This window comes from Phocoena sinus, chromosome 1, assembly GCF_008692025.1.
Source record: "Phocoena sinus isolate mPhoSin1 chromosome 1, mPhoSin1.pri, whole genome shotgun sequence".
Lineage (NCBI taxonomy): Eukaryota > Metazoa > Chordata > Mammalia > Artiodactyla > Phocoenidae > Phocoena > Phocoena sinus.
In genome coordinates this window covers 82526869-82541206 of record NC_045763.1, presented here as the reverse complement: position 1 = coordinate 82541206, position 14338 = coordinate 82526869, and the positions used below count along the sequence as shown (strand labels likewise).

The 14338-nt window shown below is 33.9% G+C and overlaps 1 protein-coding gene across 4 annotated transcripts in view; it reads left to right on the top strand.

The window, feature by feature from the left end:
- The window catches only part of EVI5 (ecotropic viral integration site 5), a 211682-nt gene that overhangs the window by 129568 nt on the left and 67776 nt on the right, over window positions 1-14338 (top strand). For 3 of the 4 annotated variants that reach the window (XM_032652180.1, XM_032652169.1, XM_032652159.1), the window contains 3 exons: window positions 1906-2040; window positions 5520-5660; window positions 6821-6979. In XM_032652180.1, the coding sequence (XP_032508071.1) occupies window positions 1906-2040; window positions 5520-5660; window positions 6821-6979 (435 nt within the window). The remainder of the gene's footprint in view (window positions 1-1905; window positions 2041-5519; window positions 5661-6820; window positions 6980-14338) is intronic. The other variant, XM_032652186.1, reaches the window with a different exon arrangement.

Below are 14338 nucleotides of genomic sequence, written 5' to 3'. Positions count from 1 at the left end.
TAAGAGCTGAGCAAAAGGGCTTTCCATTGAGTTTTTATATTTTATTGGGTATTAATATTGTTAGCGATTAGAGCAGTTTCATCAAAGGATGAAGACTAAAGCTAGTTTGCAGTGGGTTGAGGAACAAATGGGATATATGAGAAGAGAAATAGCATGTACACTATAGAATGTATCCCATTAACAATAGAGGATGATTAGAAGTTTTGTAAATTTTATTGATAAAAATTTGTTCCCAATATTAGTACAGTTTTTTGTTTACTTGGTTGGATCAGTTGGATTATACCAGATCAATGGTTTCATTCTCATTTTGGCCATTTGGGTTTGATGTACTCCTGGGGCTCTCCTGATAGAGTCTTGGAAAATAAGTGTGAAGTAACATAGAGCTTTAGATTAAAAGCAAAAAATTCTAGTATTACTCATAAAGTAACTATGACTAATTAAACAAAAATTATGGCACCTGCATTTTGGATGTGGTCTTTCCAAAATTGCCATTCTCCTATTTGGTAAGGTAAGTATTTGCTAAGGTGTTATACCTATTGCAGATGTACTTCTTGTATTGAAATATTGTTTTAATAGTATCAGAAAATTACTAGGAGAAACAACATGTAGTACACTGAATTAAAAAATTCTCATTTGCCTAATAAGTGAATGGTGCATTTTAAAAAATATCTTTTTGGGTAACTGGGGCAAGGGAGTACCATATGTTTTAATTAAGTATTTAATAGTTTTTAAATAGAGTTTTAATTTGATGTCTATTTTGTTCCTAATGTCTTGAATAGTAAAAGGAACCATTCTTTACTTGTGCTAGTTCAGTGGGAGATTATTCCCTATGACTCTATGTTGGAATTTTGAGTTGTTGCTATTTTTTTACTATGTGAGTTAAATGTGAAGTGATAGTTTATTTTAGGACGTCTTTTATAATGGTGAATTCAATATCTTTTTGCTGTTTTGAACAGCTTTGTGTAGAAACTAGTTTAAAAAAAGGGATTTCTAAAGTAGCTGTATTGGTATAAAGTAGGAAAGGAAATGGAAAGGTTTCATGCTTCCACGGCTAATTTCTTTATGCAGCATCTTCTTTTTCTTTGCTTCCAGCAGTCATTTTCATGAGTATATTTAAATAGATCTACATTTCTGACAGCAAATACATTTTTATTCTTTCGGGATTTAGGATGGTTCACGTTAATTGTGGATGCTTTGTTTTTATTTCTATTAGGTTCAAATAGAATTTTCAGTAAATACGTACTTCTGTAGTCTGTAATGGTGCTGTCTAATAGTAATATAATGTGAGCCAGAGATGCATTTTAAAATGCCATGTTAAAAGGAGTAATTAATAATTAATGAAATTAATAAATAATAAAAATTTTATTTGATTAAATTAATATTTTGTTTAACTCGACATTTGAAATATTATTTCAACATATAATCAGTATACAAATTACTGAGATATTTTGCCTTTTTATTTCACACTAAACCTTCAAAATCCAGTTTGTATTTTACACTGAAAACTTTTCTTAATTTGGACTTACCACATTTCAAGTGCTCTGTAACCATATATGGCTGGTCGTTACACTGTTGTCCAGTTCAGGTCTATAGAGCTGGAACAAATTCTTAGTATCTGGATGGATGGACAGATAAAAAGACATATTTATCTCCTATAAATTGGATTCAGTTAGTGTAATAACTGATTATGAACACCCAATAATATGATCATCTTTATAGATATCAAACCTGGAATTTTTTGTTCATTGGAAAGTTAATTGGAGGAGATAAGCTGGAAATATTAGGTGGATGGAACTTTTACAGTCTGGTTGCCCTCAATAGTTGTATTGTGTAATTGCACTTATTTTTATTATATATACATGTTCATACTTATGAAAAATTTCAGTGTATGTCTGTAACTTGTAGCATAAATGCAGTTCCAACTACAATGAAGATTTTGTGCTACAGCTAGAGAAGGAATTGGTCCAAGCCCGACTGAGTGAAGCTGAGTCTCAGTGTGCACTAAAGGAAATGCAGGATAAAGTTCTGGATATAGAAAAGGTAAGAACAACATAAATGCTTTCATTCCCGAATTAGAATGGAACATGTGATAGATACTTGTTAAGTACTTACTGAGTAGTGAAATTGGACTTGGTGTTTTTGCACATTAAAAATCTTACGTATTATAAGAGAGGAAAGGAAAAAAATACATGATTCCCATTTATTCTTTGTTGTTGCCATACTACTCAAATTGCCATATTTAGGGTAAAAATGGAGATTAGAGCCCTTTTAGAGGAAAACAACCAGGATAATTTTGATATGAATAATGTTTAAGTGTCAGAGAAGAGAAACTTAGGGGATAAAAATTAACCATTGTCAAGATGAATAGTACTTACAGCATTTAGACTATCACCCAAATGCAGCTGGTACAGTATCTCCCAGACTTCTCGTTTCTGAAATTGTGGGGCAAGTGGGACAACTTGAACTGTAACAGTCTACAAGGTAGTAATATTGCCTCTTGGCCATTGGCCCAGTACTAACCCTTTTTGTTTTGTTTTTTAGTATATAAAATATGCTGAAAGTATTTGTCTTAAGCACATTTCAATTAATGTAATTAAACAGAAGACAACAACTTCTAGAAGAATTAGATTTAGCTATGAAAAACTTGCCATATATTTGTTAATTTATGGAATACTTTTTGGGTCAATCCAGACCGTAGTGTATTTTTTAGTTTAAAGCCTGTGCTAAACACAAGTAAAAAGAACTAAAAACATAATCACATTGGTAGTTTTTTTAAAAAATGAAAATTACCATTTTTATCCCTATAGTATATAAATACATCATGTTGCTTTTATCCAAATAAAAGGTAAATTTCAAAAAAAAAATCCACTGTGAAATTTGCATTCTGACTAAGCACAAAAGTACACAAATATTAGGTCTAATCAGAAATTTCAGCTGACAAGTGAACATTTTTACTTTGAAATATGTAGATCTGAGATATAGGAGTGAATATTTTGATTGAAACACATTGCAAATATACCTTGTTTTCATGTAAAAATAATTTTTTTAAAGAGAAAAAAGAAATTAACCATCATCTTCAAATATTATAATACCTTCATCTGCAAGAGGTGTAGAAATAGACCAATACATAAACATTTCAGCGAAAATTTCATCTGAGTGTAACTGTTACAGCTTTCCAAGCTGCAAAAAAACCACCTCCGAATACATAGGAAGATCTTAGCTGGAGGTGTACTTACAGAAGCTAACTTACCTTTTTTCAAAGTTATTAAAGAACAGATTAGTAGTGGAAATAGAAATGATTTTAGGTTTCTTACAACCCTCTGACTTGAGAGTCTCTGTTCCAAATCACAAACTCTGAATCTCTGTTTTCTCATTTATAAAATCATAGATGATTTGGGCTCTGTGTTGCGTTTGTTTCTTTGGCCCTTGGGTAGTATCTAGCCATTGAGTCAAAAACTCATAAATAATGGACATGAAAGATACCCTCAAATTGTTCTTAACTGTTAGAATAGGGTATAACTACAATCAATAGTGGAATAATTTTGCTAGAAATCTACTTGCTATTTTTATATTATTTTTGGAAAACTTATTCTCCTGTTTGCTGAGAAAAAAGCCGGCAAGAATGCTGTAAAAATTGCCTAATTAAGAGTATTCTGGGCTCCTTGATTTAGGTAAGAACCTGGATCTTTTAGTTTTGAATATTTGGTAGAAAGAAATGTCCTTGGGTCCAATTTAAAAATAAATTTTTAAGTAGCTTTGTTGGTATTCATGTTACAGAGTAGAAAGGAAATTGGAAGGTTTCATGCTTCCTGTGGTTAATTTCTTCATGCAAGATACTTTTTTTAATGCATATACAGTAAATTTCTGGTTTTCAATTGAGAAAATATTTCAAGTCCATCATAAAAATGTGTAGTTGGCAAGAATAACTTTATTCCATCATCTCTGTGGGCTAAAATCTTCATGAAATATTTCAGATAGAAAATTTCATAGACTCAGGACTTGATATTTCAACAGTACTTCAGTTTACCTAAGGAGCTTTTACTAGAGCCTAATTTAGGATTCTTTGGTCATTGCCCAGAGCAGTTTAATATGGCAACCCTATATCCTGTGGTGGGTCTTTCAGCATGGTAGGAGATTAAATCTTGTACCCTTGAAGCAAATATTTAGGTCACCTTGGTGCTTATTTCTTGAATATTGATATAAATAGTGACTAAGGTACAGATGTTTTACACTCCCCTTTCAAAATGATATGCTGAGAAAACATAACAAAACAGATTTTGGACTATTCTCTTCCATAAATCTTTAAAACATAAATGATGTTCATGCTTTGTAGTCCTAATCAGAGGTTAGTATGTTCACTGCCATATTGAAAAACATTTTTAATCCTGTTGCTCCATAATTAGTATTTTATTAAACAAAACAGAGCTAGACTTTCTGTGTCCTCAACATTAAGTACAGTTACCCTTATACCTTCCTGGTGGGAATGTAAAACGTGCAACTGCTTTGGAAAAGTTTGACAATTTCTTAAAAGTTAAATATTAGAATTACCATCTGATCCAGCATCTCTGTTCTTTCATATATACTCAGGAGAGTTAAAAACATATATCCACACAAAAACTTTTACATAAATGTTCATAGCAGTGTTATTCATGTAACCCCAAAGTGGAAACAACCCACATTTCCATCAACTGATGAACGTGTAAATAAAATGTGGTATATCTGTACCATGGAATATTATTTGGCAATAAAAAAATGAAACTTGAAAACATGCTAAGTGAAAGAAGCTAGTCATAAAAGGCCATGTATTTTATGATTCCATTTATATGAAATATTCTGAATAGGCAAATTCATAGAGACATAGATTAGTGGTTGCCAGGGGCTGGGGGTAGGGGAAAAGTAGAGTGACTGCTAATGGTATAGGGTTTCTTTTGGGGGTGATTAAAATGTTCTGAAATTAGTTCGTGATGTTGATTGCACAACCCTGTGAATACTCTTAAAACCACTGACTAGGGACTTCCCTGGTGGTGCAGTGGTTAAGAATCTACCTGCCAATGCAGAGGACATGGGTTTGAGCCCTGGTCCAGGAGGATCCCACATGCCGCAGAGCAACTAAGCCTGTGCACCACAATTACTGAGCCTGCGCGCCGCAACTACTGAAACCTGCATGCCTAGAGCCCATGCTCCGCAACAAGAGAAGCCACTGCAATGAGAAGCCTGCGCACCGCAACAAAGAGTAGCCCCCACTTGCTGCAACTAGAGAAATCCCATGTGCAGCAATGAAGATCCAACACAGCCAAAAATAAAATAATTAATTAATTAACAAAACAAAACAAAACCCACTGACTAGTGTTCATTAAAAGGGTAAGTTTTATGGTTTGTGAATTATATCTCAATAAAATTAAATACAATTACATATGGGAGAAAACAGCTCATTATTTTGTTGTATTTTATTGTTATATATGCTGTATTTTATTCTTCAAATTAAAAAAAATCCCCAATTAAGTTTTCTCTTGCTTTAGAGAAACAACTCGTTTCCTGATGAGAATAACATTGCAAGGCTTCAGGAGGAACTCATTGCTGTGAAACTGAGAGAGGCAGAAGCTATTACGGGTTTAAAAGAACTTAGACAACAAGTCAAAGATTTAGAGGAACACTGGCAGGTATATCAAAATATTTTGTGTGCTTTAAAAAAGAAAGGTAAAACCTGAATATCCATTTTGTGTGAATTTGAAGTAGTTAATGACCAACACTAGGATCTGAGTTTAAAGTGAGAAAGACCCTGTTTAATATACAAAACTGAGAGCATTTATAAATTGAAAGTACCTTTAGGCTTTTTCTCCCTTTCTGATTCTTATAAGTAAATAAAAGATAAAATAGAGATCAAGTCATTTTTATTGTGTTGTTATACCATTGTGATTTGTGTAACTTTTTCTAAAGAACTAAAAGAAAATACTTCTTTATATAGTACTTATTTCTTCTCCTGTTGATATTAAATTCATTGGTCAGTATGAAACATCAGAAGGGTGACACCAATATAAATTTGTTTATGAATTTGTAACTTCTTTTGAAAATGGTTTTCCCACAAAATAAAACAGACATTCAGTTAGTTATATGCCCACAGATTTATTCACCCACAAATTTATTCACATATGAGGGAAACTATTGATAAGTAGCAATAAAACAAAACAAAGCAATCTATAAGAGAGAAGGGAGAGAAGGAAGAAAAAAAAACTACACATCATTTCAGAATAGTGATCTTGGTATGAATTTGGGATGGGGGATGCATCTAGCAAAGAATGAAGTTAGTCCTTTAAGTTGCCATGGCTTTTTTTTTTTTTTTTTAGGAAGTATCAGGTGGCATTAGAGATTAGAAACAAATGAAACAAAACTGTCCTTCACCACAGATATTTTGAGAACACTACTCTCAACTTCTAATATTGTTTCCTTAATTCATGAAAGGCCCAATTTTCCCCTTTTCTTGGGATTTCATTACAAAATAATGTAAAAATCTCTCAGAAAAAAATTAGGGTGAAAAATGTATTCTTTACAATAATTAATCCACAGTATAAAAAAAATTGAACTATATCTGAGTTTATATCGCACATCTACCACTTACTGGCTGTGTGACCTTTCTGAAGTTACTTACTCACAATTTCCATTTTCTCACCTCTATATTTAAAATAATAGTGTTTAACTTTTAAGATTTTCTGGGGGTTAAATAAAATGATTCATATAAAGTGCCTTATACAGTACTGGTCCTGAAATACTCTTACTGTAATACTGGGAATATTTGTTGCGATATAATTTTTTTGTATTTCAGCGCCACTTAGCTCGTACTACTGGGAGATGGAAAGACCCACCTAAGAAAAATGCTGTGAATGAGTTACAAGATGAACTGATGACCATTCGACTTAGAGAAGCTGAAACACAGGCAGAAATAAGAGAAATAAAACAAAGGATGATGGAAATGGAAACACAGGTATAATGGGAAAGCCTAATAGCTTTAAAAAATACTGTTAGCCCATTAAAAGTTTATGCACAAATTGTATCATCCTTAGAACAGAGCCAAAAGGTGGACATATGAAACTGTCTAGACTGCAGTTTTCTAGCCCAGATAAAAAGGGCTAAAAGTATATTCCTTGACAGCAGAGATTTAATATCTTCTCTGACTCTTTCAACAAAGTTTAAACAAGTCATAAAACTCTATATGACTTTGTTTCATTGTTGTACAACCTGAAAGGGAATACTCATGTTGAGTAAAATTTCTTAACCTCAACAATATTAACAGTCAGGACCAGTTAATTCTTTATTGTGAGACTGGCCTGTGCATTGTAGTAATGTTTAGCAGCATCCCTGGCCTCTCTACCTACTACCATATCCCTCTACCCTCTACTCAGCACCACGCCCCTGCCACATTGTGATGGCCGAAAGCATCTCCACACATTGCCAAATGTACCCTGGGGGGCAAAATTGCCCCTGGTTGAGAACCACTGATGTAGAATATAATGTGAATGATGCTTCCTAAAGTTGTGTAGCGTGGTGACTCTGAGCAGTCAATTCCGAAATTACACTTCTTTCTTCTCAAGTCCCATTTTCTCTAATAAATCTTATCTCAAATATGCTTGACTTAAGATCTGCAAAGTCCTTTTTATGTAACCCATTTACATTATAAAAGTACCTTTGGTACATTTGGTTTTTATGTGGTACATCTGTGTGGACTATATTCTTTATTCTCTGTAATGTTATTCAGTTTTCAAAATACTTATTCAGTCAGTAGGGGGCATAGTTAACTCATATATCATTCTGTATACTTACTGCAAAATGATTATCCCAAACAGACTTATATATAGAGAGAACAAACTGATGTTCATCAGAGGGGTGAAGGATTGGGGTTGGTAGAAATAGGTAAAGGGGATTAAAAGGTACAAACTTCCAATTATAAAATAGTTGTCATGGAGATATAGTATACAGTGTAGGGAATATTGTCAATAATATTGCAATAACTTTGGACAGTGATGTTATCAGACTTACTGTGGTGATCAATTTGCAGTGTATATAAATGCCATACCATATGGCATTTATATGTCACTACGTTGTATACCTGTAACTAATATGTCAACTATGCCTTAATAAAAAAATTAAAAATACATAGAAGATATTTAAAAAATGATTATCCCAACTTGAACATGGAAATGGTTATCCCAACTTGAACATGGTAATGTGGATATGTAAATCCTTTAGATTAAACGTATCTTGTTTTACATTGTTCAGAGTTATTTTCTTGTATTGTTCATTGTAAATAAAAATAACAGTAAGATTATGAAAAGTAGAAATCCAGCTTTGTGGTGGTAAGTTTTATTTTTATAATCAGATTTTATCCCAGTATAGATATTAAAGATGCAAACACAACTTTTAAGCCAGTGTTCAGGATTTATTTCAGAGTGACTATAGGTGAATGGATCAAACTCAGCAAATGTGGTTTTGGGAACTTGTGACTACAAAGCAGTATGCAGCCATCAAAGATCTTACACTTAAAAAAAAAAAAAAAAAAAAAAAACTTACACTTGAGAAATCAGGCAAGCACAAACTGTATTTAATATAATTAACTATGTGAGATAATCAAGGTTAACTAAATTTACTGTGGTAATCATTTCGCAATATATGTAAGTCAAGTTATTATGCTGTACACCTTAGACTTATAAATGCTATATGTTAATTATATCTCAGTAAAACTGGAAGCAATATATAATTCAGAAATTTGTAAGTAGAGAGTTAGATAGAAATTGCTATGGAGAATAGGACAGGACAGTTAATTGCAACTTGGTGGTTTGGAGAAAGGCTTCCTAAGGAATGTGTATTTTGCACTGTGCCTGACTAATGATCATGGCTCCTAAATGTCAGTGCATGTACTGGTGATGATCCATGAAGTTTTCTCATTGCAAAGTGAGGAAAATAAAAACAGATAGTGTCATGTGATGTTAATGCTGTATTAGTCATCTAAAGAATATTACATCAAACACCTATGTATCCAGCATCCAGATTAAGAGATAGGTCCTTGTTGATACATGTAGCTCCAGTTCTTTCATTTTAATGACTTTTAGAAAAGTCCACCTGATAAGTATACCTTGGTTTATGGAGCCACTTTCCTTTTCGTACCGATTTTTGCTATTACACACAGGGCTGCTATGAGCATTCTTGCATGTTTTCTTGTGTATATCTCTAAGAGTTTCTTTAGTACAGGGGTTCTTATCTTTTTTGTGTGCCATGAACCCCTTTGGCAGTCTGAAACCTATGGACTCCATCTCAAAATAATGTTTTTTGATGCATAAACTACATAGGATTTCAAAGAAAACCAGTTATATTGAGGTACAGTTATCAAAATACTGAAGAACAAGTTTGTAATATGGAATGCAAACAGAGACATACACAACATATTCCCATTGCAGGAATCAGGTTTTTCATAATTTAGATTTTTTTGTACCTAAATTAGATTGTGCTATAATTTTCCTTTTGGGGGAGCCTCTTATCTGGTTTTGGCACCAAGGTAAGCTGGGGGAATGAGTTGGGTTGTATTTAACTTTTTCTGTTCTCAGAAGTTTTATGTAAGATTGAAATTACCCATTACTTGAATATTTGCTGGAATTCATTCCTTTTTTTTTTTGGGCCAGGCGGTATGTGGGATCTTAGTTTCTCGACCAGGGATTGAACCTGTGCCCCCTGCAGTGGAAGCACGAGATCACTGGACCACCAGGGAAGTCCCTGGAATTCATTCCTTTAAACAGTCTTGGTTTTTGTTTTTGTTTTGTGGGTGTAATAATTATTGATCCTAGTTGTTGAAGGGTTATAGATCTTTTCAGGTTTTCTGTTTCTTCTTGAGTCTGGTGCTGTAAGATGTGCTAAACTTCTTCAAGACTTTTTAAGAAAAGAAAGAAGGCACAAATAAACACTACTAGGAATGAGAAAAAGGGACATAAATATAGATCCAGTGAAAATATTTTTTAAAAACATACTCTGAACAAGTTTAAGTGATACATTTGAAATTTGAGTATTTAGATGAAATGGGCAGTTTCCTAGGGAAATATAATTTGACTTGATGTGATTTTTGCTTTGGTTTTTTTCTTGAGCTTCTGGGACCTGTGAATTTGTGACTGCCATGAAATTTGGAAATTTCTGGGTCATTATTTCATCACATATTTCTTCTCCCACACTCTCTTCTTCAGGGATTCCATTTACACTTATGTTAGGTTGTTTGATGTTGTCCAGCAACTCTTGGATGCTCTACTCTTTTTCCTCCCATTATTTTTTCTCTTTGTATTTCAGTTTCTATTGACTGACATATTTCTCTTGATTTATCACTAAGTTCACTGATTCTTTCCTCCAATTTGTGAGTTGTCTGATGAGCTGTTGAAGGTATTCTTTACACCTGTTAACTGTGTTTTTTACTTCTAGTATTTCTGTTTAATTCTTATAGTTTTCATTTCTTTGCTGATATTACCTATCTGATGTTGCATATTTTTCACCTTTCCCATAGAGCCCTTATTTTAAATTCCCTGTCAGATAATTTCAATATCTGTGTCATATATGAGGCTGGTTCTGTTGATTACTTTGTCTCTTGGAAGTGTTTTGTTTTTTACCTTTTCCTATGCTGTGTAATTTTTTGTTGAAAACTAGATGTGTATCTTGTGTAGAGCAGTAGACTAAGGTAAATAGTTTCTTGCCTGGAAATGGGTACATCTTTCCTTCTACTAGGTCTTTAATGTGGGGGATTTGAGTTGATATAGTCAGGAGTTGGGCTGGTTTGAGGTTTGTTGTTTCTGTGGTTACCCTCATTGCACCACGGGCTTCAGATTCCTCTAGCAATATCTTATTTTTAGATCAGGGGTTGGTTTGCCAAAGGGTTTTCTTAATATCTTTAGGTCTTCCCTTCATACAGTACTTCAGGGTCCCCAGCAGTATTCCACTGTTACTTGTTGCAGGAAATTGGAGGGTCAGAGAACACTTCTGCCCTATTGTTCTGATAAAGCCTCAGTCTTAGGCTGCATCATGTCCCTGGATCTGGGGTGTTTGGTCTCATTAGTGCTCCTGTCCTACCCCCAAGCTATAGTCCTGCCCCTTCCCCAGATGCACTGATATTTCCCATGCCCCAGAGACAACAATATTTGTTGCCCTGCTCCAAGCAGATTAAACCTTTTGTTCTGTAGAGGAGATAAGCAAGGATTAGTGCCCCTCACATATCAGCTGTTTTCCCCCTCCCTGCGGCCTGTACCATGGAGATCTCTTTCTCAGGACTCCCACCAGTCTTTTTCGTGTGTACCTGTTGGGGTCCATGAGGGAAAAGTGTATAAGAGTTTATGCACTCTATTCTCCCCACGGGCTCCATGCTCTCTAGCCAGCCCATACTTGAGCTCCACCAATTCAATGTTTATTCTAGCTGAATTATTCTTAACAGCTTCTAGCAGCATCTGCCCTGTCTCTTAGATTTTGAGCTAGTTGGTTGTCCTGTGACCTCACCTCTCTGGGTTCCACATTAGTTGTGAACTTAGAGTTTGGCTGGCTTTTTTTTTTTTTTAATTGAAAAGGTGGAAGCAATGTTCTTTCTGATTCTCTATATCCCCAATCAGAAATCAAAAGTCTTTTTTTTTAATTTTATTTATTTATTTATGGCTGTATTGGGTCTTCATTTCTGTGCGAGGGCTCTCTCTAGTTGCGGCGAGTGGGGGCCACTCTTCATCGCGGTGCGCGGGCCTCTCACTGTCGCGGCCTCTCTTGTTGTGGAGCACAAGCTCCAGACGCGCAGGCTCAGTACTTGTGGCTCAAGGGTCTAGTTGCTCCGCGGCATGTGGGATCTTCCCAGACCGGGGCTCGAACCCGTGTCCCCTGCATTGGCAGGCAGATTCTCAACCACTGCGCCACCAGGGAAGCCCAAAAAGTCTTTATTATGATGTATTTGAAATTATTTTATTTTGTATTCTGTTTCTTCTTTCTTTCTATGTGTTTTCTTCCTTTCTTGCTTTTTATTGGATTTAGTGTTTTCTTTCTCCTTCTATTAGTTTGACTTTTATAATTCCTTTTCTTTTCTATTAGTGTTTATTACCTAAAGGAAAAAAAAAGGAAGAAAATGCTTGCCTGACTGAACAAAGTCTAAAGTTAGTAATTATCTCTGTCATTCTTCCAAACTATATAAGGGCCTTAGAATAACTCCACGTGTTGTTCTTACATCTTACGATTATTGTACATTTTTTTATATCTCCAAATTCCTAGGCATTATTATTGTTTTATGGAGTCAGTACTCCTGTGGATTTGTCTACCTGCATGCCAATTTTTTGCTCTCTTCTTACTTTTATCAAACAGTTTCTTTCCAGTTTCGATCATGAGTTGTAAACTCTCTCACTTTCTTAAAATAAATGTACTTTTCTCTCACTCTTGTATGTTGTTAGCTGAGTATACTTTTATAGAATGAATTTTTTTTTAAGCACTACCAATTTTTCCTGTTGAGATGTCTGCTGGTTATTTCACTTTCCGCCTTCACAGATACTCAATTTTCCCCTTGATTTGCCTCTTCTTTTCTTTAGCATTTTATAAGTTTTGTTATAATGTATTTTGATGAGGCTTTATTTATGTTGATATTTATCCTGTTTGGGACTAGTTGTGCTTCCTGAGCTGTAGATTCATATGTAGTTGTTGTTGTAAAAGATTCCCAACTATTACCATCTTCTTAGGCCATCGTGTCTCACTTTTTTTTCTGCAACACCTGTTAGGTATATTTTATCCTGAAACACCTAATAGGTGTATTTTATACCCCCTTATTCTCTTTTCTGTGTCTCAACATAATTGAATTTTTAACAGCAGTGTCTGTTAATTTTAAAAATTATATTTGGTTATTTTTCAAATTTGCTGAATGCTTTTTTGACAGTGACCTGTTCTTTGTTTATGTTTTTGCTTCCTCTTTTTATGTCTATGTCTAATAATTTTAAACATAAACTATTTTGTATAAAGCCCTTATGTGATTATTTTACTATCTAGAGTTCTTAAAAATCTATTCTTGCTATTTATTTATTTTTTTGTCTACCATTTCTCACTCATAGTCAGTTCTTGGATTTTGTTTATGTGTGAGTGTTTTGTTTTGTAATTTTGGATCGTGGAATGGTATTCAGGGGTGTAGGGAGGAGTTTTGTCTGTGGGAATTCTTTGCAGCTTATGTTGAAGTTGTGTCCCTCTGTAGTATAGTTATTTGTCTTAATGGTAGGAGGTAAGACAGTAAAAAGAGGTTGTGGAACATTTTGAATACAGTACTAAGAAGTTCACTCTTAATTTTGTAGACAGTGTTCATTGATTGAAAGTGAGAAAGAAGGGGGTGACATAGAGGATGGTCTTAGGAAGGAGGCATTTCTTCTGTGAGTCAGGAAGATGAGTGGTGAAGATGAAGAAACCTGGAAGTAGTAGAAAGTTTTAGAGCTTAAATCTATTGGATGATCCAGATTTTAAAATTAAAACTGGAGGCAGGATCATCTTCATAGAGTGAGATAGAATAGGTTTAATAATAGTAACAACTGGGTATTTATTAAATGTCTTAAATTTCAGGCATTAGGTGAGAACTCCTTCCATAAACTTTTCTCACATAATTCTCAAAACACAGCCTTAAAAGACAAGCAGTAATATCTATGGTTCTATCAGTGTACTATAATTTGATGGCATTAGTTAACTTGACCAAGTTTGAAGAACGGTTAAATGAAGAGCCTAATTTTGCCTGTCTTTGGTTATGAAAATCCATACTGTTTCTTTCAGTCCTCTAATAGAATAATTTAGCTTTGAGAGAATTCAAGCTGGGTCAATCCTGAATGTGAAAACTGCCTCGTGTCAGTAAATTCAAGATCTATAACAAGATCCTATTGTACAGCACAGGGAACTATATTCAATATGCTGTAATAAACCATAATAGAAAAGAATATGAAAAAGAATACATATGTAAAAAACTGAGTCACTTTGCTGTACACCAGAAACTAAAACTACATTGTAAATCAACTATATACTTCAATAAAAATAAATAAAAGATCTATTTTTTTATCATGTCCTATAGTTATAATACACTAAGCAGCTAGCATGTATTGAGTTCTTACTATATATTAAGCTCTGTTAACATGTATTATTATCTTGTTTAATTCTAAAGATAACCAAATGAGAAATAGATAGTATTTTTATGTACATTTTTCAAATGAGGAAATAGAAACTAGATATTAACTAGTTTACTTACTCACCAAATAGCAAGCCAGAATTCAAAACCAGTCCATCCTCCATAAAAACAGACTGTGCTATATATATTTTAGGAATGTAGAAGTTC